Source organism: Molothrus ater, chromosome 13 (assembly GCF_012460135.2).
Source record: "Molothrus ater isolate BHLD 08-10-18 breed brown headed cowbird chromosome 13, BPBGC_Mater_1.1, whole genome shotgun sequence".
NCBI classification, from domain to species: domain Eukaryota; kingdom Metazoa; phylum Chordata; class Aves; order Passeriformes; family Icteridae; genus Molothrus; species Molothrus ater.
In genome coordinates, this window is record NC_050490.2 from 9,988,346 (window position 1) to 10,012,511 (window position 24,166).

Here is a 24,166-nt window from a genome sequence, read left to right on the forward strand (position 1 = left end):
AGCTAACCAGAAACAGCCACTCATTGCAAAAAAAAAAAAAAAAAAGGAAAAAAGCCTCCACTTGGGGCTTAGAGGACAACTAGTAAAAACTTTCCTTTGCAGACAAGGCCACAGCTATTTCCTCAGTTAAGAGCTCGGAATTTGGCCCTTGAACTTAACCACGGCCTGTGTTTGTTTAGGCACCAGCAGTCTCTCATGGCCTCAGTTTGCTCCCACTGATGATGACAAACCCCACCTCACTAAAGAGGAAGTGGGGTTGGATTTATGGGCAACATGAAAGCCACCAAGAAATTCAGAAGTCTCTTGTTAGAGTGCCTGTGAAAGTCTCAAGTCACAACCCAGGCCTGTGTACCAAGAGCCAAAATGCATTCTGCCTCGCCAGTTGTCCTGGAATATAAACATGCAGGCACATTTTTGTAAAGGAAGTTAAGCACATTTATCTTCAGATTCTGTACTATTTTCCTCTTAAAACTCGAAAGATTCTCAAACTGAACTGTGATGTTCAACTCCAAAAGACCAAATAAGCAACTTCCACAAATAAGCATTTAAATGTTTCATATGAAAGGGATACAGAACATCTTTGAGAGAACAGTCAGACTTTTTCTTCAAATGTCACAGAACAATAGCAAGAAAAACCTTTTTGCTTAGAACTCCCATATTACTGTGGCTGTGAATTGCTGGCCCATAACTGAATTGCAACAAGTGTGATTTAATCACCCCCTGCATAACCAGCAGCAAAATCCTCTGCCCGTCACAGGATCACTGGAAATTAAATGCCATCCCAAGGAAAGGAAAAAGCCTAGGAAAAAAGATATATTTTGCAATTCTCTTTAAAATGTGAGCAAGCCTGTAAAATAGGAGATTTCTAAGCATCAGGAGGGCAAAGTACCACATCTTCAGTTTACCCTGATAACACAGTAAATTAAGAAACACCTACAGGAATATGGTCATTCTAACTTAAGATACCTTTCTTACACCCAGTATCAGCTATTTTTTGCTGTATCAAAGGGAAAAACAATTGAAACGTGATTTGTTATGATAATTTAATGAAAAAATGCAAGCATATTTGCTTTTGTTGTGGGAACACAAACAGAGGGTTACAGGAGGTCCTTCAAAATGGAAAAGTCAATTAAAACACTAACTTCAAACATCTCTCATTACACTCTGAAGGAATTTTGATAACCATTTTAAAAATGACCACAAGTTACAGTAGCTTGATTTTAGATAAACACTGCGCACTAAATTGAATATAAAAATAGATTCTATTTAATAAATTGGTATCTAGTGCACTATAAACATTCATCAAAGTGTTATTACAAGAGTAAAGAAAAGTCTGCAGCAATATTTCAAGTAACTTGATAAAATTTGTTCATGTAAAATTGATCACGAAATGGACAGGGTAGGAAAGATTTTCCTCAATCATCACACTTTATTTAAACACCAAGTTAATTCTTTCCTTCAAACGAGGACTGCTGGCATTGGTTCAAGTTAGAGAGAGAGTGGGCTAATTAAAAAACACTATCTTGCTGAGACTGGGGATCCCACACCATTTTTCTCCAAGCATTTGTTGCAGCATTTTCCTACATTTGAATCTGATGTTGCATTGAGATGTGGGACAGCTGAATTCGATTTGTCAAGAGTTGAGGAATGAAGTATGCTCTGGGTTTGTTATTTGCTGGCCTCTACTGTAAACTTTTGTGCTGCTTTTTGTACTGAGAGTCTTGCCACTGCCACTAGAAATGTCTCTCCGAGAAGTAACATTTTCATCCGCAGGAGAAAATGACCTGAGGTGAGGAAACTCTTCACAGTCCACAGTCTGTGCTTGAATATTAGTATTGGCTTTTTGTTGAGGATACAAGAGAGGCATTTCACCACAATCCAGATACATGCTTCCATTCCCAGAACTCCATTCACTACTGCTTCCTTCATCTCTTTCTGGAGGGTCTTTAAAATCAAATTCCTGACTTCTCTTAGACTTAGTTTTCCATTTTCCACATGATTGGATACATTTATCCTCTTTCAAGCCTGTTCTTCCATTCTTGCTCTTAAGCACATGATGAGTTGGCCCAGAGCTGCTGTGGCCATTTGTAGCCCTGCGTATGTGCATATTTTGTAGCGCTCCCTGACCAGCAAAGGGAGGAGCATCACCATTACTCACAGCACACAATGGTCCTTTGTCTATATTTGCAACAGGGCCATATTTTTCTCTTCTTCCATCTTCATTTGGGTAGCATCCTGGTAGAGCACCTCTACATGAACCATCCAGATTTTGAGAATTATTCCTGTTCTGAATACCTGAAGTCACTGTTTCACAAAGCACATGTTGAGTTTTGGTCTGTGTTGCATCAAACTGCTGTCTCAAGTCACATGGAACACGCTTCTGGACAACTTTATCAGTGCCTTTTTCAGTACTGCTTTCACTACATGATTTGCTTTCCACATGGTGTGACCTTGACTGAAGCACACAATCTCTCTTGCAGCACTCACCTCCAGGATCAGAATTTAAACGCAGAGCTAGGAGAGGAGGCAAAGAGACAGATAATTAAAGACAATGTTAATACTGGAAGAAAAGCATTTTCATTACTACATGCATCAAATCAGTGTGCTCAAGAAGAGCAGGACCACAGAATGCAGCTCACCTGGGCGGGCAGATTTGCGCTGGGGAATGGGCCGAAGAGGCGTTTCCAGCCCTTTGGCCATCGTAGCAAGTTTACTGGCAGCATCCATTATTTTCTTCTCAGCTCTGTCAAGAATTGCAGAACATGTGGGAAAAAAAAAAACCAAAACCAAGTTTAAGGGTAATTCAACTCTACAGTTTACTTCAAGGCAGAGTCAGAGAATACTGACAGGACAGTGTGCCAGGCAGCTCAGCAGTGACCTGGCACCAACACTCAGACCCTGGCAAGACTTCAGGCCAGGCACTGTTTGCTCCAAGGTGGACAAACACCAGCCTGAGATCTACACACCTCTTGCACAGCCATTTCCAAACATCCTTGAACTCACCCTTCATGTTTGCCATCATCAGTGAGCAGCTGTTGAAGGCATGTCAAGTAGTATTTGCGCATTTTCCGTGCTGTCTCTTGGCGCTCTCTTAAAACCTCCACTTTAATCATTTCAGCAGCTCGTTCCTTACTTTCACGGATATAACAAAGCATATCACCTACAAACACACTTCATTAGTACCAGTTTTCCCCCAGAGTGGGGAAGAAGCCAACACCACAAACTGGGATTGTCTAGCAGACCTGGAACAAGTCAGCAAGGACATGGATTTACCTGCCAACATTCCACCAAATCCTTGTGCCCATTGCTGCCTACTGGATGAGTGTCAGGGCAAACCACAGAAGGTCAATGTGAAGCATCAGAAAGGAATTCTGTGATCTGATTCTGCATCTTAAGCAGGGGATCTGGGAGGAATTTTGGCTGGTAAAAATATGGGTCTAGACACTTTTCAATGGCCATGCAGAAATTTGGGGACCTGCTGCACTCAGGTAAGACCAGGTGCTACACTTAATCCTTTCTCCTCAGAGAGAAGGTTGCTGACGAAGCCAGAAGACAGGATACAGCACAAGAGAAAAGCAGATTTTCTCCCGGAAGAAGCTGCAGTCTAGGTAGATTTTTTTTTTCTGGAGAAACAAGATCATTTCTCAAAATGCACTTTACCACTTTAAAAGACCTTCTACAGTACAACAAAGCAAGGATGGCAAAACAAGGCTTTGCCCATCACAATTACATGTTGAATTTAGGGTGACAATTCCATTTCTCACAGTCACTCTAGTAAGATGGAAAAATTTACTTCTCATGTGATTTGGTTGTCAGATTCCTGTCCAAGCTGGCTGAAGGAAGAAGCAACAAAGTAATTAATTTTCCTCCACTAAATCTTTAACTAAGGCTTTAGTACTTACACTTAATCTTGCTCAAAGCTTCGATGTAGTGAGCACGCATTTCTTCCAGACCTTTCACAGAGTCAGAGGATGCACAAGGTTTTGAGATGCCTTCCCTTGACAGGGACCTGAAATGCATACACATCATACTGCACAAAAAAACCAACTTATATCTTCCCAAAATAAGAAATCATCTTCTTTATTTTTTTAAATACCTTGGTGGTGATCCCTGGTCTCTCAGTTTGGTCTTCATCTCAGAGTTTTGTGCAATTACAGCTCCTGGAACCATCTCATTTTCTATTAAAAAAAAAAAAAAAAGCCGAACCATAACTCACTGCATTTCTCTAAATCCAAGTTCAAGAGATACTTATGTTATAACTGCTGCCTCTGGTACAAGACCTCAATGTCACCAAGCATCATTAGTTGCAGTACAGCTGTTGCAGTAACAAGCAGACACACTTCAATGAAGTCTGAATATAAAAATCATCTCATACAGTAATTAAATAAGCTTCAAGCCTTCATATACCATTACTAACACAAAACTGAGATATCAAGTATACTTGGAGACAAAGGACAGGATAAAAAAATAACAAGGGTGGTTTTGACAAACATTGAAAAAGAATTATTAATTTGTGGGTTAGCAACTGTGCCTTTGAGATATAAAGATACAAGATAAAACTTAGTAGGTTTTGTCAGTTTATTGTGGTGAGGGGTTTTTTTGTTTGAGGACAATAACCAAAACGCCAGTATCCACTGAAAATTAAAAGATGCTACAGATGAGAGAATCAAAGTTGTCTTTAGGTGACTATCAATCCTAACCTTGGATTTGCTCTGACCTAGCTTCATATTCCTTCACAGCAAGCTGAAGATGCTTGGGGGCCATCTCCAGCTTTCTTTTCAAGTCCTGGCACACAGCCTCTTTTATCAAGCTCCTGGCAGGAGTGCTTGCAGCACAAATCTTCCTGAGACCCAAAGTTCCTTTTTGTACATTTCTGACTTGCAACAGTAATTGCTAAAAGTTATACATCAACATGGGACCAAAAAAAAGAATCAAGCCCAACCTATTTTCAGTGTTCTACTTAGTCCTCTTCTCACTGGAAAGTGTGTACTATTTTAGCCCAATTTAACTAATCACAAGAGACTGGTACCCTATTCCAGACGGTGCAGCAGCATCTATAAACTCATACAGCCCTCACAGCCTCAGTGCACTTCCATCAGTGATGATCTGATTTCTTCCGTCAGTAAAAAGACTTGCAGGTTAAAGCTTTTAGAATTTTTTTAGGTTTTTTTTTTAAATAAGAACAGCCAAGCAGGGTCTTTTGAAGTCAGCTGAAGGAAATGTCGCAGCTGGAAAGCCTCACACATGTCTGAGCCTGGTTAAGGGATACACAAAGACTGGGCTCCTTCCAGGCCAGCACTGGCTGCTCCCCACAGCCAGGCCAGGGCGCTCTAGAGGCAGGAGCACTGCAGTGCTGCTATTGTTCTGTGCTAATAGATCACTCTGATGCTGGTGCTGAAGGAATTCAAGCCACACTACAGGCACAGAGCCAAAAACTCCCTTGGGTTTTGTTGCTTTATGTTTTTCACTTGCGTAAGATCTCAAGCTAAACAGAAAGCCCCAGGGACATCTGTCCCTCCCATGGAGCTTTTCCCATCTACACTGGCTCCAGTTTTGCCATAGTACACGTGACAGCCTTGGGAAGAGCTACAATGCCAAACTACATACTAGGCTCAGGGAGTGGGGGGATAAGGAAGAAGGGGAAAAACAAAAAAAAAAAAAAAGGAGAGGAACACCACCCAGGGATTCACACTTTTTTCAACTACATTCTTGACCAAAAGAACCAGAGAAGACTACCATGCCAGGTCAAGCAAGTTCTTGACACAATACTATCTTTTACATGAATGCAGAATTCCTTGTTGGTGTACTGCCAAGAGCAAGCAGTACAATTCAATCTTTGAAGCTCCAATCTAGTATTACCCATTTACAAAACATAATTTAGACCATACCCTGCATATCATGGCTAACACTGCCTTGCATGTGAACTGTTATATACTCCAAAGGCTGCGCTGCTAACAACCCCCAAAGAATACACATTGCTCTAGCAGATGAGACAGCTATTTCTTTCCTCCTGAAGAATGGCTTTAAAAAGCAGAAAGTTACTAGCATTTGATAAAATGAAACCTCAAAGCCAGCATTAAATCAGTAAACTGGAGACCAGTATCATTTGTTGCAGTTTGTGACTTTAACTGAGCTTATGCAGTATTAAGCCACCTTACAGTCAGAAAAACTGTATCTTCCTCTGTCACCCAAATATTTACTAATTAGCTAACTCTGCATGGGGGTCATCAAGAGGACATTGAATATTAAAGAATGCTACAAACGAGCTCAATTTGATGATATGCAATCTGCCAGATTAAGATCAAACCCAATACCTTTATCTGTTCCTGCTTCCTGCAAGGGTGTCTGTCTTCTCAGTCTCCTTTGTGCTTCTGCCTGGTGTCCAACACTGCACACAGGGGGCCTTGCCACATCCCCAGTGTTTCCTGCACCATGTTGTGGGTAAGGGTACGATTCTTTATTTGCATTACTCACTAGCTCTTCATATTTCTGAAATTGAAAAACACTTCCTGAAAACACAACACAGCAAAAAAAGCATTCCACACCACAACCAATCCTGGTCACCAAGTAGCTTTAGGAATTTTAACACAGGTACTTTAAACCTGCAGTAGAACCACAGATTAGAAGTCAAATTGTAAAGAAAACATCTTTTCTCTGATATAGAAGTTGTATTTAGCATAAATCATTGCAACAGCAGTGCCTGAATATCTTGAGTATTATTTGGAAATGTCAGTAGCCCTTAACATTGCAGAACTATACCCTGTCTTTGAACAGCTGAAGACAACTTGCTTTTTAAAGAGAAAAGACATTACTAGGAAATTAGAAAGAGTTCAGTAGATAAGGTGGTTCAAGCCAACCAATGTTTTGAGATTCAAGGGCATATTAAACAGTTTACCAAGAGACATTTCATTTCCACTGCAAAAGGTGCATAAGGCAAAGGAAAATATTATTCTCTTTATCATCGTGGATATGACTTGTGACATGAAAACCTTTCAGACCCACTTGCTGAACAGAAATATATTAACATGAAAGAAATGGTAACATCTCATCTTCTCTTGAAAAACAAGGTATTTTCTCTTTCTTATTCTCAGATAATTCCCCAGCTATTAACTGCTGGGTAGCAATGGCATTTCCGGTGGGATGCTCCCCACAACAAAAAACTTATTACAAGCATAAGCACTGCAAGAAGAGGAATCTGCTAAAACAACAGAAACAAGGGCTTTGGGACACAATTTGACTTAGCCACTTAGCCCCAAACTCCTCTAGAAGAGGGTAAGACATCTTTCCTCATTCGAGCAGGCACACTGAAAAAGATTTCCTAGAGACACAATAAAATAGGCAAGACTTTTATTCCCAAAACAGAACTGACTGACAAACTGACCTACTGCAGGCAACTTGCAAAAAGGATTTTTAGTTCTGCAAGGTTTTCATCTTTATTTGTATAAAGAGGAGGAAAAAAAAAGTGTAACATGATCCACAATCACTGTCCAATCACCACTGCAAACTGGATTTTGCATTAGCGATGCAAAAATCTGAGGTGAGTTCTGTCATTACAGCCCATCAAAGAGATTACAAAAGCCTTTAACAGACTCCCAACCTCAAGCAGGTGGACTAATCTCCTTAATTTACAAGTCTTTGTATAAATGGCATTCCTAAGCTGACCTTCTCTTCTTTAAAGACTCAAGATATCAAAGCTACACCCTTTTCCATTTCACTTGTTGATGGTAAATTTAGTCTCCTTTCAGTTCTAGAGTACATTTATCAATGAACACAAATGTTGAATTTTCTATTTTTCACAATTACATGGATATTTCATGGAAGAAAACAGGCCTTAGTGACTTCTCAAATCCCTTTTCCAATTGGCAGTTATAACTTACAGAAGCATTACCTCTTGCCATTCTCGCTCTTTCTTTTCCAGAATCGTGCAGACTGTGGTTCTATAGGCCTTTTGTAAACAAGCCTTCAGTTTGTCTTTGCCTTGACTGGTTAATTGAACATGAGATTCAAAACCCTTGTCCTTCCAAGAATGTTTACTCTGTGTGCACTTGACCAGTTCTTCATGAATTTCTCTCAACAAATACTCCAGCTCAAGCAGAGTTTTCTCCTCATACCCATTCATTTCATCCTGCAGCCTCTTGGCTTCCTGAGCCTCCCATTCCCGCTGCTTTTGCTCTAGTAACATCTTGATTTCTGCCTCTTTCTGAATGGAGAGGTCATTCTTCTGCTTTGCAAGGTCCTCCTTTGCTGTTGCAAGGACCTCTTTAATTCTGTTTCTATGATCATCTAAGAATGATTGGTAGTCTCTCTCATTTTGCTCTTGTATCTGCAGAATTTCTTCTTGCTTTTCTTTGTTCCACTGCACACGGGCTTTTGCTAGTTCTGCTTTGACAGCTGCAGGGATTTCCTCTTTCTTTAGCTCCAATTCCCTCCTCAGAGAAATTATCTTTTCTTCAAGTTCTTTAACTCTTAGTCCAGATGTCTCTGTACTTTCATATTCTTTCTTCCATTTCTCCTCAGCAGCTGAGAGAACCATGGCTAACTGGGAAATAAACAACACAGTCATTAGAAATACATACACACATTCATAGATAGACAAAACATAACTCTGAGTCATTAAAAATCCATTGGAGATTTTTTCAATTTATTTAATAAAAATTAAACCTATATAGGCTTTTCCTTTTATAGGGAAACATCTTTCCTTAGTGACTCCCTGTGCCTATGTCTACATTCATTCCAGTACTATATGGGATTTGGAAGATTTAACTGTTTATCAACACACATATAGTAGTATTTTGGGCTACCTGCTCTGCTGTAGTCTTTTGGTGTTCCTTTTCCCATTTTTCTTGTTCTGTCTTTAGATTTAGTTTGTACTCTTGCAGCCACTTGGCACAAGCTTGGGCTAAAGCTGCATCTACCTTTAAACAGATAAAAAACCTGCTTCAGTAGGTAGGTAGGTACACTGAATACATTTTTATTATTACTTTCATGTAACAGTGCAAGAACAGATTTCAGTTTGGATTGCCTAAGTTTATAGAAATCAAAAGAATCAGACCAGCAGCACTTCATGCATTTCTTGATGCAAAAATCATGCCAAAATTAAAAATACTACATTTATTTTTAACAAAATAGTATAAAATCTAAGTGTTGGCTCAGTTCTGTTCAGAACTTCTGCAAAACTTGTTTAACAGTGTGAAAAACAAACCACATGCTACAGTTTTTTCAGAACTTTAAGAACTCTATTTCTAATAGAGCAAGTATCAATACTAAACTTAAGAGGAAGTTAGTGAAGGAAGTCCACTTTCTTTTTTTTTTTTTTTAAGGTGACTAAAGTGGACACAGCAGTTTTAGAGACTCCAGGTAGATAGAACACTTATTTGTTACCTGGCTGGCAAGATTTTTACAGTATTTATTTTCCAGTTCTAATTGAAATGCTTTTAAGGCCTCTTCAGAGGCTGTATTTTCTTTCAGAGCCTTCTGGATCTGCAGCCTCTGGTCTTCAACAGTCCCTTCTAACTCTTTAGTTGAAGCTTCATCCACAACTTGGTCAGTTTGGCAGCTGCAGTCATTACATTCAACTACAGTTCTTCTCACTTCTTCCAGCCTACTTTGCCATTCTCTTTCTAATTTGGCAAAGACTTGTTCTTTATTCTAAGGAAAAAGATATTTCTTTTAAGAAAATCTCTCCAGTGTTTAAATCAACAGATTTCACTGGCGTTTAGCAAATGAAACACTGTTCACATCAATGATCCTCCCTAACAGGAGAAGAACAAAAACCATGCACAGAGGGAGTTTGGTGAGTCATCAGAGCTTTCTCCTATGGGATAGGATCATTTCTACATGATACCAGAATGCATAACCTTCACTCAAGCATTAGGGTGGAAAACTCCAGCATATTACCAGCTGTGACATCCAGGGTGTTCTGTTTGTTACTTTGCAAGGTCTTGGGTTTCTTTAAAAATATGAAACATGTATAATATCTAATGACTCCTTCAGAGCTTTTAAAATGACAAATCCTTAACAGCCACTTCCAATGGCAGAATAGTAGCACATAAATTAAAGTTCTGTTCCTGAAAATAAACAGCAAAACAACAACAAAAAAATTGAAATTCCCTGATCTAAGTTTCATACCTCCTTTTCTTCCTTTTCCCAGTGAACTTTGGCTAAGGCAACTTCCTCTTGAACTTGCTGGTTTTTCTCTTCCAGCCACTGCTTCTTTGCTGCTGCCATGGACCTGATGTGTTCCTCTTCAAGCTCAGTCCTTAGAAGTTTTAGGGAGAGTTCTTTTTCTTCTAGTAGCTGTTTCTTGAGCTAGACCAAAAAAAAAATAAATGAAGTATTCTCCAAGGCACAACTGCTCTGGTACAAAACTATGAGAATGCATGAGACACGTGATTAACTCTCTAGAGGCTCTGCACTGATCTTACAGATGACACCTAGACAAGAGATTTAACTCTCAAAAAAGGTGTTTTAAGATATTATATCAGAGATTATTATAGGCTATTGCCATAAAGTAGGTTTTCATATCAAGCATCTTTACTGCCCTCATACTTTGAACTGCACCTCTTTGCTCTACTTGCTTACCCAGGCAGCTGATCTGCTTCAGTCATTGCACACTGGTATCTTCATAAAAGCAAAGCTTTTAATCAAATCAGTCTGAATTCATTACTACTTTAAAAAACCACTGTGTTTTTCGTATCAGTTTTATATAGTTTTGTATCATCATTCAGGGTTTTTTGAAAATGTCTTATGAATGTAAAAGCTCATACTGCTGACTAAGCATCCTCAGAAGTCAGAATTATGGAAGTTCACTATATGAAAACAAACAGCTATTGGAAAGAGTTACTTGTACAGTATTTCTAAACCCAGAACACAACACCAGCTTAATGAAAAAAATCACTAAGTTATATGTATGAGCTTTCTGATTCAGCTGCATCTCTTCCAAGTAGGTTCTGCAAACATTTACAAAATTAAATACACTCTGTTTTCAAGATGTAATATTAATGAGTGAAATTATATGGTTTATAGGCAATTCCATTTGTACCTTCTCTTCCTTCAGCTGCTGCTCTTGTTGAAATTTCTGTCTTAAAGTAGTTTCCAAGGTTTCCTTTTCCTGACAAACTCCAATGTAACATTCCTTCACTGCAGTAATCTCTTTGTTCAGCTCCTCTATGTTATCCCTTCAAAGGACAGATTACTTATTATCAACTGGCCTCAGAAGACAGCAAGCCAGCTTTAAAATAAGTGTAACTAGCAGTGAAAGTCAGACAGGAAACATGAAAGTTTCAGTAAAAATGGAAATAATGCTAAGTCTTACTTTAACTGCGAGATTGTCTCTTCAGAAGTTTGAAGAAGCAGCTGCTTTTCCACAGCAAACCTCTCCATCAGCTCCTTCTCAAAATGTGCTTTGGTGTCCTCATGATGTTGCTGATAAGTTCTTTCACATCTACAATTCCAAGAAAGGAAAAATAACCTGATTTTAACTACCTAGGTTCAATTTTCTGTAAGAAAATATCTTTCTAACATTGACCTCCTCTTGTACCTGATAGCTGGAACAAGATTATGTGTGCAGGATGAAAATCCACAAATTCAACTAAACTAAGTTAACAGACTTACCTGTCAATGGCCTCTTGCTTATCATGATCAAACTCCTGAACCATCTTTCTCATCTGACAACAGAGGTCTTGATTTAAGCTTTTCAGTTTTTCTTCATTTTCCTTCAGTTCTTCAATAGTTGAAGTATGGGCCTGGACAAACAAGGGTCAAGTAATATGGGGTTGTAAGAACCTTTTCTAATCAGAGATTTTTAGCATGGGATGGGGGTTTTTTGTGATTTTTTTTTTCTGTAGTGGTAAGCAGCATCTCTGTCTTACCTCAACTTGCTGTAGCAAAGCTTCATTAGCCTTTTTGAGTCTGAGAACTTCTTCCTTTAGATTATCAGAAGCATCCTTCAAATTTGTGACAGGCTAAAAATAAATAAAATTAAGATGATATCTTTCAAGACATAAATGATTTAGCAGTTAATGCTTAAAAAGTTCAGTTGTCAAATAAAAATTGTGCTTAAAAAGTTCAGTTTTCAAATAAAAATTGTACTTAAAAATACAGAGAATTATTGCACTGCAAGTTCACAGAATCACTGCTATTCTAGATGAATTCTTAAAGCTTTGCAGAAGCACACACTCAGTGTAGTGTTTGCAAGCTGAATGACAACAGCCATCCAACAGAGAGCACACTTCCCACATACACTGTATTCCTATCCCACATCCAGGTCTCCACGTACAGATACTGCACCTCTGATCAATCCACAGAGGGAAGGCAATAATGGGGTGAAGAGAGATGCAATATCAAGGAGATTTCTTTTCGATGAAATTACCCATGAAGGCCCTCTGAAGGCAATCTGTTAAATGTTCTGATTGTATAATCTAATGGTACTATCAGCTCTCTTGCAGAAATTACAAGGTCTTTTGGCTAAAGAAAACCATATTTTTCCTATGAAATTTACTTCTAACATAAGCAGGGCAGACACCAGACACTCTCAAGCATATAATACATCATTTTAGGACTCAATAATGCATAGGCTGCCCAGGTTCTGCTTCAGTTCTTTTCTTTTCAACCAAAGATACAAACCCAGAGTTGCTATGAATACTCAGCTGTGCATAAATTTTTGATCTCTTCTTATGAGAAGCTTTGGTTTTGTTCACCAAAACCAGGAATACTTGACTTTTAAAGAAGTGTAAAAGAACAAACCTCTGAATCTCTTGATGCTTTTTCTGCTTTCAACTGCTTGTATTCCTCTAGTGTCTTCTGGCAATCCTTAAGACTATTTTGTAGTTGAGTAATCTGGTTTCTCTTCATTTTATTACTGTTCAATAAACGTTCCAGCTCAGCTTTTAATTCTACAATAATTTCATCTTTAGAGAGTTCTTTATCCATGTCTCTGTTCTGTATTGCACTATCAGGAAAGACACAACCAGTTCAGTATTTAAGAAACAAAAATCATTTAGCTGAAAGGCAGTGGTAGCAAAGAGAAAAGTAACTAATGCTACCAGAAATACCAGGATGTCTAAGATGTAATAGTAAAAAGCATAAGAGGACATGAATATCAAAGCTTTTCCATCAAGTTGCAATTAATTTACAGAGAACTTGTTAATTCAGCTGTTTCCTCAAAAGAATCATTCTCACACAATGAGAAGAGTTTTAAAGCAACTCCACTGGTTGATGTAAAAGACAGCCTTAGCTTCAAGCAACTGTGTGGAGTCTTTGAGCAAGAAAAGTATCCATGAATATAATTCAACAACTAAAGGAACAGCAACATAGTCCCTATAAAATCTGAAGACTTATTAAATAGCAACCAAGATTATTAATTGGTTTTATGGTATTAGTACAGTTCTGTTTCTCAGATTACCTGGCAATACAAGCAGTATTTCAATTATCTATCAAAAACCTATTTGTTGATCCAGTAGAACCCTCTTTTTACACATAACTTGCATGATTTCTTAAGGATTTAAAATTTTTCTTTCCACAAGAATCACTCAATACCTGCAGAATTTTGGCTTCTTCCCTGTGATATTTTTAATTCCCAGCTCTACATAGGAATCACCCAGGCTCGTAGGTCGCTCTCCACCTGCATCATTCAAAAATACTCCAAGCTTGGCAGCAGATTCATACAAAGCTATTTCTTCTTTCAGTTCCATTAATTCTTCCTGAAAGGAAGAGACAGGAAAAAAAAAAAATTACACTGACCAGAGAGACTCCAAGACAACATAACAGGCCCATGATAACTCTACCAAAGAAAACAAACACATGGAGCTCTTCCTTCTCAATGTAGTTGTATTTAGCTGCATTTAGTTGAATTGTCTAGCATTAACTTATTTATACTTTCACTTTTCATTTCTGATACCTCTAGCAAAGCATACATTAAAACTAAAAACTTGTTAAAATATACAAGAAATATTCCCTATTGTTCTTGTTACAGTCCATCTATGAAGTATTATTTCTTTTGCTCTTCTGCATTCCTGCTGTCCTTGTACAGCAAAATGGATGACAACAGAAAAGTACATACCTGGAGAAACAGCTATTACTCTAGTACTTAGTAGGAATCACAGTTTCCAAGACAACAGATTTAAATCAAACATGTGAATTGGAAACACAGACTTCCACTGATGCTTTACAGAGGACTTTGTAGCACTCCCTTTAGCTGACAAAGGATAAATTTCAGAACATGGTATTCTCCTCCTTGAATGACAGGACTACAAGCACACAGAATTTACATTCAATTTTTTTCCAAAAGCAGGTTGGACAGAAGCATGATATCAGATTTGTGCCAATCCAATTGCCCAGCTGTGTTTTAATTGGTGGGGAGGGAGGAAGTCCAACATGCAACACTGGGAGAGGAAGTAGTCAAAGATGATGTACTTGTTTCCTCCAAAAATTTAAAATGTTTCAACCACCAACCTCTAAGTAATAATGCCTCTCCCCCCCACCATCAAATGAAAACATTTTATTCAAGCATAAAATATCAATAAAATTAACCTGCAAAGCCTTGTTCATGTTGTTGCTTATCATCTGTGCAGACTGAGCTTGCTGCAATTGAAACCGTAACTGATTCGTCTCCTGCATTGAGCCTATTGTAGGAGAAAAGGGAGAAAAAGAGCAAGTCAGAAACATGCAAGAAAGTCCACGCAATCTGAAGATCCCTATTAAAAATAGCAGTGTTGATTCTGGCAATAGACATTACTGTTTCTATTTCCTTGGGCTCACTAACAGTTACTAAATACATTGCTATGAAAAGACTTCAATGTGTGAAGGTAGGCAAAAGTCAAACACACAAACTGCAAAACATTCCACAATCTATTTCTATGATACAGGTTTCCAAAAATCAGCCTCCAGCTCCCAAAATAATTCTTCTCACCAGGACTTGAATTCAAGTCAAGCACCTCAATACAAAATTAAGTAACTTGCATCCAAACCCTGTTGTTTAGTAGGAAACAAGGTTTACACACATGCAGCACAAAATACGTATGAAAACTTTAATCACTGTTGTTTGGGGTTTGGAGATGATGTCTACTTTTATTTCTATTTGGTTTTCACATCTTAGTCTAGAATGAACTTTCAATCTGACTAATCCACTGCATAGCAAACAGTCTAGAACACAATTAGCTTGATCTTGATTCTACTTCCATAGAAACATCAACATGCAATTTCACATTTGGAAAAAAATGAAGATATTTCTGCAAGGCAAGGTAATAGTATGAGTAAAAGGCTGACCTGTTTGGAGTAAATTTGCACACTGCTTTTGGCTTTCTTCTAGGCTTCTTGTCAGTCGATTTATTATTTCAGTTTTTTCACATTTGGTTTCTTCCAACAATTTTTCAAGTTGCTTAACATGCTCTCCTAGATTTTTGCAAAGCTCTTTCTAGGAAGAGAGTATTTTTACTCATTTTACAAACATTTAAGCACCTAGAACTGTTTCAGATACAGAAAAATTCAATACATACAGGATAAAGGAGAAAAATAATCAATCAGATACCTAAAGGGGTAGAGGACAGTTAAATCAATCACAGATCAAACACCTATCCTTGGCTGACAAGAGACCTCCTACGGCATCAAAGTTCAGTTTTCATTGGGAAGCAGTAATTGTACTCATATATAAACATACACGGATGAGAATCATTTCATATTTCCTAGAGCAGTTACTTTTCAGCACATCAGATTATCTCCTGTAATTAATCACATACACTTAGTCTATTGCAGAAAAAAATCAAGCCTTCACATGATATCAAGCAATCAGTTTATTTTAACTGAGCTTAAGCCAAGCTAGCAAGTGCCAATACTCTGGAAAAGAGGAACTGTAGTTTCTTTTTCACGGATATACAAAGTAGACATTTATTTGGCATTACTTAGTTACCTACACAGCCCTGGGAGGCACAGAGCTTTGTACCTACACCTTTTGACTTTTCTATCTTCTCTCAAAAAACAGATCTCCCTCTTTGAATACCCCAAAAATGCTACCATATATTTTACAGTAGAGACAAAGTTGTATAAGCTTTGTTATGGTACTAACAGACAAAAATTCAGCAGTGCATTTTGTTTAGAAGCAAGTACCAGTCACCTTTCCAAGTACACATCCCATCTATTTCTATATGTTGAGACAAGAATTAGAGAAATGTAATTTTATTTTCTTTATGCGAAATAAGAGGAAAATGTATTAAGACCTGCCTGGAATACATTGTTTGAATATTTCTAATAGTGGAATGGAGTCTTATGACATATCAAGTGGAATAATTTCAGTGAGCTCTACAACCATGTAACACAATCTATATCAAACTCCATCTTAAAGACAGCCTTTTACCCCTTCTCTGTTTTTAAATCCTTACTTCTAAAATAAAGTCACTGTTGAATGGTTAGTCATCCTTCAGCATTCTGAGACCAAATCTTGGCAGACTTGGCAGACAAATCTTGTTCAATAAAAAGTTTTTCTTGTTTTTTTCTTGCAAGAAAACATTATTTTTTAATTAGTCCTTTTCTTTCCCAGTTATTTGCAGAACTTCTTCAAAAAAAGATTGTGCACAGAAGGAAAGCTCAGGAGAGCAACTAAGACAATGAATTTCTGCCTCCTCTGCATCTGCTATGTACAAACTCACAATTTGAATTTATGACTGCCTGCAGATGTTTATGAAAACATACCACATAGGCCTCATAATATTGAGACTTTCCATTTTCTTAGCAGCTTCCAGAAGGAGTTCTTAGAATTGTAGGTCAAGAAATGCAGTTTGGGAAACATGGGGAGCTCTACAGTGTCTCCAGTACCATACTCAGCATCCTAAAATAATTTCTCACCTGCTCTCTGAGTGCAGATTGTGTAGTGTCAAGCTTCTGCTCTAATGCCAATACTTGCTGTTCATACTTCTGTTTGAGTGCAGAAATAATGGCCTCATGTTGTTCTCTGGCTCGCTGGAGGGCATCTGATCTCTGAAGTTCTAACAGCTGCTTCTGCATGCTTTCCATGGCCACCTCTGCCACTTTGGATTGCTTCAGTATCTGTAGGAACAGTATGACAGTAGTTCCTAGTTACATACATTTCACTGTTGCTCCAATATTCTGTACATCAGTTCCTTTTTTTTGTGCAGAAGTTGCCACAAGTCCTCAGATGATGCTGTTTTCATACACAGGATTTTCAACCAATGAATCCTATCCATCCAGTTTGTATTTAGCTTTTGCAATGATCATGACCAGCATTTCAAGAGACTAGCACTTCTGTCTAATGCAAGTGCACCACAAATTGAACTGTAGAGGTCTTTCAAATAAACAGTCTAAAAATATTCACAGTACCTGCTCCTCATTGGTAGTAAGAGTCTGAATTTGAGTTTCAAGGGCCTTGATTTGACCTTCAAGATGCGTTTCCCGTTCCTTTCCATTCTGATAGAGTTTCTGAGACTCATGAAGACTAAGAGCCAAACCATCCTTTTCATCTGAAGAAAGAGACATAACTGTGTGACAACCATGGCCAGCCACCCAAGAGCTGCATGCAACACGACCATTCACTACCTGCTCTACAGAACCATTCACTCTGCCCTGTACTGTGAACAACAACAGAAGACTGAACAAAACCACTCAGTCGCCATCCAGCACCCACTGTGTCCTCCTGGCAGCAGGGAGCACTCAATGAACTGTTTCCAGTAGGGTCCTGAAGGTACAAGCCCCATCCTGGCAGCAGGAGGCCCTCCCACTGTGGCACTCACATTCTCTGAAAAATCCCTTTGCCCAGGATTTTTCTCCTGGGAAGCTGAGAAGCCTCAGAGAAAAGGGAAACAATTATTATCTCATTTGCTTCTCCTGTGTTTTGCTTCTCTGGAATGTGTTTGGAGATTGTTTACAGGTGATTGTTTCATTGGATTCTGGTGTGAGTTGTTTTCACTCATTGGCCAGTCAGGGCAAAGCTGTGTCAGGACTCTGGAGAGAGTCAGGAGTTTTCATTATTATCTTTTTAGCATTGTGTAAGTTGCCTTTCTGTATTCTTTAGTATAGTTACTATAGTATCCCTTAATATAATATAGTACCTTAAAATAATAAGTTAGCCTTCTGAGAACATGGAGTCAGATTCATCATTCCTTCCTGCCACAAGGGTCCCCACAAACACAATCTCACATCCTCCCTTACACCATTTAAAGGGAGACTCCTCTGGAGGAACAGCCAAGACACAGCCAAATGGTTGACAGTTGAACTTTTCTCTCTCCTTTGCTTCTTTTGCATTCCAAAAACTATAGTCTTAATTCTCTATGTTAAGTACTATTTTTTGTCTGTTCCTATACGAAATGGGAAACTAAGACAATCAGATTTTGTAATTTTTGAAAGAAATTTTCTCTATGTACAGTCTGTGAAATGGCCTGTTAAACCAGACACCACCACAAAAAAAAGTACTTTTTCATAGATGTCCACTTCTCCTATTGGGGTTTGGGTATTTTGGTGTCAACATTTTTCCCCCTTCCCCCCAACTTTGAAAAGACTACTTTGGCAGACTTCTCACTTTTCTGTACTTTTGTGATGCCTGACTCATGGGGACTCTGGAAAACAACAGTGGTCTTGAAAATACCAATAGTATTTTGGCATTTAACTTCTACTTATAGCAGAAGTTAAGACAGTTATGCAGTCAGGCACCAATCCAGAGACTTTTACTTAGAACAATGTTTGGGGGAAGAGGTTTAGTCACATATAGTCTCAAATCAAGTTTATAAGTACAATAAATACCTTCAAAGACACTTTCTAAATCAATCAATCTCAGAATTTAAAAGTTGCTCAATTTTAATAAAATCTAAGAACCAGCACAAAACATTTTACCTTTGACCATTGAAAGCTGATGATTCAAGTATCTAATCTGTTGTGCACTCTTTTCTAGCTTTTCATTAAGTTCTTCCAGTTGTCTTTCCCTTGCTTTATTTAGAACTTGAAGTTGAAGAATCTGCATGTTTTCTGAAGAATCTGCCAAATTTCAAACAGCATGCAGACAAGTCAGCACAGATACCAAGAAAGTCATCGCTGTAATTCCTACTCCAAAATATTTTTTATAGTGCTAAATTCATTGCTGGTACACAAAATCTTTTTTTTTTTTAATCCACATTTGATTTGCATCACTCAAATTGCTCTGGCAGCAATGGCTGAAGGATTGTGCAAACCACAATTCCAACCTTACAACAGGCTCAGATAAAAGCTTACATGCTGTGAACTCACAGACTTGTGGCAAGTACAAGTTTACAACACGTCTGACAAAGCAGTTCAGTCATTTGAAGTGTACCTAACAGAAAAGCCCAATGTGGCATCACTCAGAGTGCACTTCCTAAGGTACAGTGAGTCGTTATTTCCAATATTATGGAAGGAGGCAAAGTGTCAACAAGGTCTGACATCAAGCCACCAGAAGTAATTCAGTTGCATCAATCAAGACTACATTTTCAATGCCCAAAACTCGTATACCCTGAGCAAAAAGAGATCACTTCTGGATATAAAAGATTCTATACTTCAACATCCTTTTAGTTGAGTATCTCTTACTGAAAAACTACTGAAATCAGCATGTTCACTGATTTCCATTGAACTTTTTACACAAGTTTATTTCAAGTCTAAGCAGCAAACACTTACTTTCATCATTGCCCAAGAATTCATGTTGCAAACCTTCAAACACTTCATTTCTTCTGTTTCCTTCTTGGATTCCTGGAATATTTTGATGAATGCCATTTTGGTATGGTTTATAAGTCACTTTGTAAGATTCTGGTGACTGGCCATTGACAACATCAGATGCAACAAATTGCTGTTGTGACAATAGATACATAAGAGGAAATACATTAAAACTACAACTGAACTCTTGCTCAGTGAAAATATTTTTCATTTTACAAGTTGACATTAAGAAGAGTTCTAGTAGCTCTTCATTTTCAGGCTCCAATCCAGCACACCATTTAAGCATGACAGAATTCTTCATGAAAGCTTCCAGCTCAGAAAAGCAGTGAAATGTTAATTTAAATAGGGTAAGCACACACTTAAGTGAATCACATTCATTCTACCTCACGGAATTCTACCAAGGCAACAGGACAAAGAACAAAAATCAAACATAAACATATGAAAACTTATGTTTCATATGTTACTAATGTCTCATTTTTTAAATAGGCTACAGAAGCCTCCCATCACTGTTTGAACTGATTGTAAGAGACTGAAGGCATGTAGAAATATTACTACCAATAGCTAAAGTCCTGTGAAAATTTTCCAAGAGATAGAAAGATGTGTCAGCTTCTAAAATACCTTAAGATGTTCTTTTGGATCATCTGAAAAATTTAATATTTTATTTTGCTGATTGTCAAATTCTGGTTTATGGCCATTTGTATAAGGCCTGAAGTTTTCAGGAAGATGATAGACATTGTTCTCTTGGTAGCAGCTTGGAGAGTTAAACCCATCTCTACCAAGATACACATGATCTGGATCATCTTGGCCATCCTGGCCACAGTAATCTTCTTTAACATCATATAAATGTTTCTTCTCTTCATCATTATGTAGGCCATTCCAATTCTTCCCATGTTTTTCACCATGATCAGTTTGCTGGTCACACAAGAATTGTTCAGGGTACAGATTTTGTCCTTGTTCATAGCCCTACGAATGGATATGAGGTTTAGAATTGCTCTCTTAAAACTCAGATTTCACCCCACCCTCTTTTTCCTGAGGTTACCAGCCCTCAAGTTAGAAATACTCCAAATGAACACCAAAACACTTCACCTACATGTATTTCTCTAATTAATTTAAACAATATTCAGCATGTTATTATGAACAAGCAGTAATTACATCCCTGCTCATACAAACTTACACTTGGAGGATCAGTGATCAATGGATGATCCTTCCACCTTCCATCAAGCTTCCCAGGCTCATGTGACCTAGAAAGACACAAGCAGCTTAACTCAGGGAAAAAACAAACCTTCTTTTCTTAAATTAAGACACATCTAATTTACTGCAAATTGCACTACAACTCCCCTTTTATTTGGATTACTTTTACACACCTCATCAACTCAGACTTTGCTCTATTCTTGAAAGCACAACATAAATAATAAAAAGATGGTGCCAAATGCCTTACTGCTCCTCAGTCTCCTGAATGCTACAGTCTGAGTAACTGGAGAGTTGGTCTCCACTGTCCTCCAGCATATCATGGGGAAGGTCTGTCAACAATTGTTGCAACTGAAATAGAACAAACAATATTCATTATATGATCTTCAGGAAAATTAGAACAAGTTCAGCCCAAAAACATTGGCAAAGTAGGCCACTTGCACAAAATCCTGGTTTTCTTCCTCCAAGGAGGAATTCACAACACTGGAATTCACAAAGAGACTTTTACCACAGAATGCTTACTAGACTAGAGTACCAACCAAAGCATTTTTCTGCCAAAGTCTTGTTAAGAAAAGAGCTGCACCAGAAAGAGGTAAAGCAAATGCCATCTAGTAGACATGTCCCAGGACAAACTAATTTCAAAGAATCAGCTCCAAACTGATGATGCCAGGATTTCTTCTCTCTGAAGTCCAGGCTAGAGAGGTAGCGAACATTCAAAACATGCTCTGAGAACTCTGGATGGAAATCCAGATAAGAACTTGCCAGTCAGTATCACTACATTCAAGAAGTCATCACTGCAATGATTAGTGCTCTGCTCTGGACCAAGCAACTGGACACAACCAGAGAAAATCACAACTAAAACACACCTGAACCTCACCTCTTATGCTTTCCAAGAGTGGCACAGTCTGCACCCTCTTTTGCTCTTAACAGACTACAAAAACTTTTTTTTTTCATTTTACGTGCTGAAAAGATAGGAAGAAACTAAATTCACAAGCCTTCAGATTAAAGTACTTAATTCTTTTTCACCTCTTGTTCTCTTGCATAATCTTCTTGGTCATAGTCTTCATCTTCATGTTGAGTTTGTAGAGCTCCACTATCAAAGTCAAGGGACATTGTTTTCTAATATTGATTTTGTGTATCCAGCAAAACCTACCACAGGAGAGGAAAACATCACACGTGAGCAAAATACATGAGGAATCAAAAAGCACCACCCTCATCACCTGAATTGCTCAGCATGAAAATATAATTCTTGAAACAGTCATTGCACATTATTTGCTTCTCATATATCCAAGCCGACTCACTTCCAAGAATTTAGCATTTAAAACAAGGCTGACATAATATAATTTCTTAAGTTCACTTACAAGACATTATTTTCTGCAAGTTCTAGTACTGCACCATATACATATGATGTGATACATGATGATAGTAATGTCGACTTTTGAATTTTGCTTCATAGTCTTCTAGAGAGTAACTACAGTTTGTATTAAAAACTGAAAGTATGCTGTTCCTTATTCATTTGGATAACAGCTCCAAAAGGAAAAATAGGAAAAGTATGCCAGAAATCTGAAAAGCATCACATGAGTTGCAGATTTTACTGCTTAAGAAGAGAGTCTTGACTCCAAGGGCCTGTGTGCACTGAGCAGTGTGCTGTGTGTAAGTGCTGGTCCAGGTTTGGTTACAAGATAGTTACTCCCCGTTCAAGGGACACTTGTTTGGGCACACAGGTGTAGCACACACTGAAGTCTTCACTTGGTATAATGTAACAATACAGGAGCATTATTTCCAAGTTAAAAGTCACTTCATCACGTTTAAAGGACGTTTTTGCCCACAGCTGTTGATGGAAACTCTCCAGCAGAGCTGCAGGAGGCCTCACAACGCAGCTCCTGTCCCTGTGTGCCCCCCGTGACCCCTCTCACGGGAGGCTCTGAGGCTCCAGCTGCCCCCACACCGCCACCGGCCCTGTCCCCTTCCTTAGGGCCCTCCCCAGCCCCGGGAGCGAAGGCAGCCGGCCGAGAGTGCGCGGCCATCCCCGGAGAGCCGCACCTGGACAGGCCGGGGGCAGCTCCAGGGGCGCGGGGCAAGCTCGGCCGCCGCCACCTCAGTCCGCTCAAACTGCGGCGCGGGGCGGCACTGCCGTTATCCAGCGCACCTCCCGCGGGGCCGCCACGGCCGCGGACGGGGGGCAAAGCGCGGCCCGAACAGCGGAACCCACCTGAGCCGCCGCGGCCACCCGCCCTCCACAGCCACCACCGGGGCGGGCCCGCCGCGCTTCCTCATTACACCCGGCCCGCGCCCGCCGCGCTGATTGGCAGCACCGGGCACCAACCGACGGCCAGAACCGCCCCGAGCCGCGCTGATTGACAGCCCCGGGCACCAACCACAGGCCAGAGCCCGCCCAGCCGCGCGGGAGAGCAGGCCCGCCCCGCTGATTGTTTGAAAGCAGGCGCGCATGGTCGCGGGAACGCGCCTGGCGAGCTGATTGGCCGAGCAGGCGACCAATGGCAGTGTGAGTTTTGTGGAGGGGCGGGGTCTCCGCGGGCGGGCAGCGGCGCCATTTCGCAGCGGGACGTGGCGGTCGCCTGGCAACGCGCGGCCGCGGGGTGACGTCACGAGCCCGCGAGCCGCGCTTCACGGCCGTGTCACGATGGCGCTGAGGGGATGCGGGGTCACCGCTCCTGCCCGAGCCCCTGCCCCAGGCAGCCTTCGCTTGGCTGCTCGGAACCCGCTCTGCTTCCAGAGCGCATTCTCTTTAAAAAATAAAAACCTCCTCAGAAGGAGCAGATTTATTGCGCAAAGTCGCAGGAAGCAATTCTGACGGAGGGTTGGTTCCGTTCGTAACAGCCCCACCTGGTGCCTCGCCCTCAGCCCGGACACCGGGAAAGGACCCCGGGGCAGAGACGTTTGGGTCATTTGTTAGAGGATTTTTATTGATGGGAGCAAACACTTCATGTGTTTCAGTGAAATTTATAGAAGTTTGAAAAGGAACGAACATGCTATGTCTAGTAAACGTGTGACATTATGGGCGAAATCAGCCATTTTTCCCAGAGGATTCTAGTAACCATTCAAACAGAGATTAACCAATTCTCATCATTTTTACAGGCATTAAATGACTCAAACAAAACAAAAAGCATTTAAATGTGTCTGACAATTTATATTGAGTTTCTCAAGAACAATATTTTGGAAACTTTCCAAAAGTCAGACAACTATTTTTCTTTTTAGCGTGATTATTTCTAAGACTTCCACAGAGGAGCTGACAGCGAATCTGACATGCGACAGCTGGGCCACAGAGCAGCATTAAAAGCTTAAATGAAGGCAT

The 24,166-nt window shown here is 39.5% G+C and overlaps 1 protein-coding gene across 1 annotated transcript; it reads right to left on the reverse strand.

Moving 5' to 3' along the window:
* Window positions 1-1,029: 1,029 nt before the first annotated feature.
* CEP152 (centrosomal protein 152) lies at window positions 1,030-23,086 on the reverse strand. Its single transcript, XM_036389993.1, has 27 exons — window positions 23,063-23,086; window positions 21,877-21,999; window positions 21,101-21,201; window positions 20,837-20,903; window positions 20,281-20,625; window positions 19,627-19,795; window positions 18,835-18,975; window positions 17,329-17,468; window positions 16,837-17,037; window positions 15,265-15,412; window positions 14,530-14,621; window positions 13,537-13,700; window positions 12,745-12,949; window positions 11,871-11,963; window positions 11,614-11,744; window positions 11,315-11,443; window positions 11,042-11,177; window positions 10,129-10,308; window positions 9,382-9,648; window positions 8,802-8,915; window positions 7,889-8,539; window positions 6,315-6,489; window positions 4,097-4,178; window positions 3,903-4,009; window positions 3,004-3,160; window positions 2,640-2,743; window positions 1,030-2,514 (listed from the first exon to the last, which is right to left on the reverse strand). The coding sequence occupies exons 2-27, from the start codon at window positions 21,961-21,963 to the stop codon at window positions 1,634-1,636; spliced, it is 5,067 nt and encodes a 1,688-aa protein (XP_036245886.1). The 5' UTR covers window positions 21,964-21,999; window positions 23,063-23,086; the 3' UTR covers window positions 1,030-1,633.
* Between the last annotated feature and the right edge of the window lie 1,080 nt (window positions 23,087-24,166).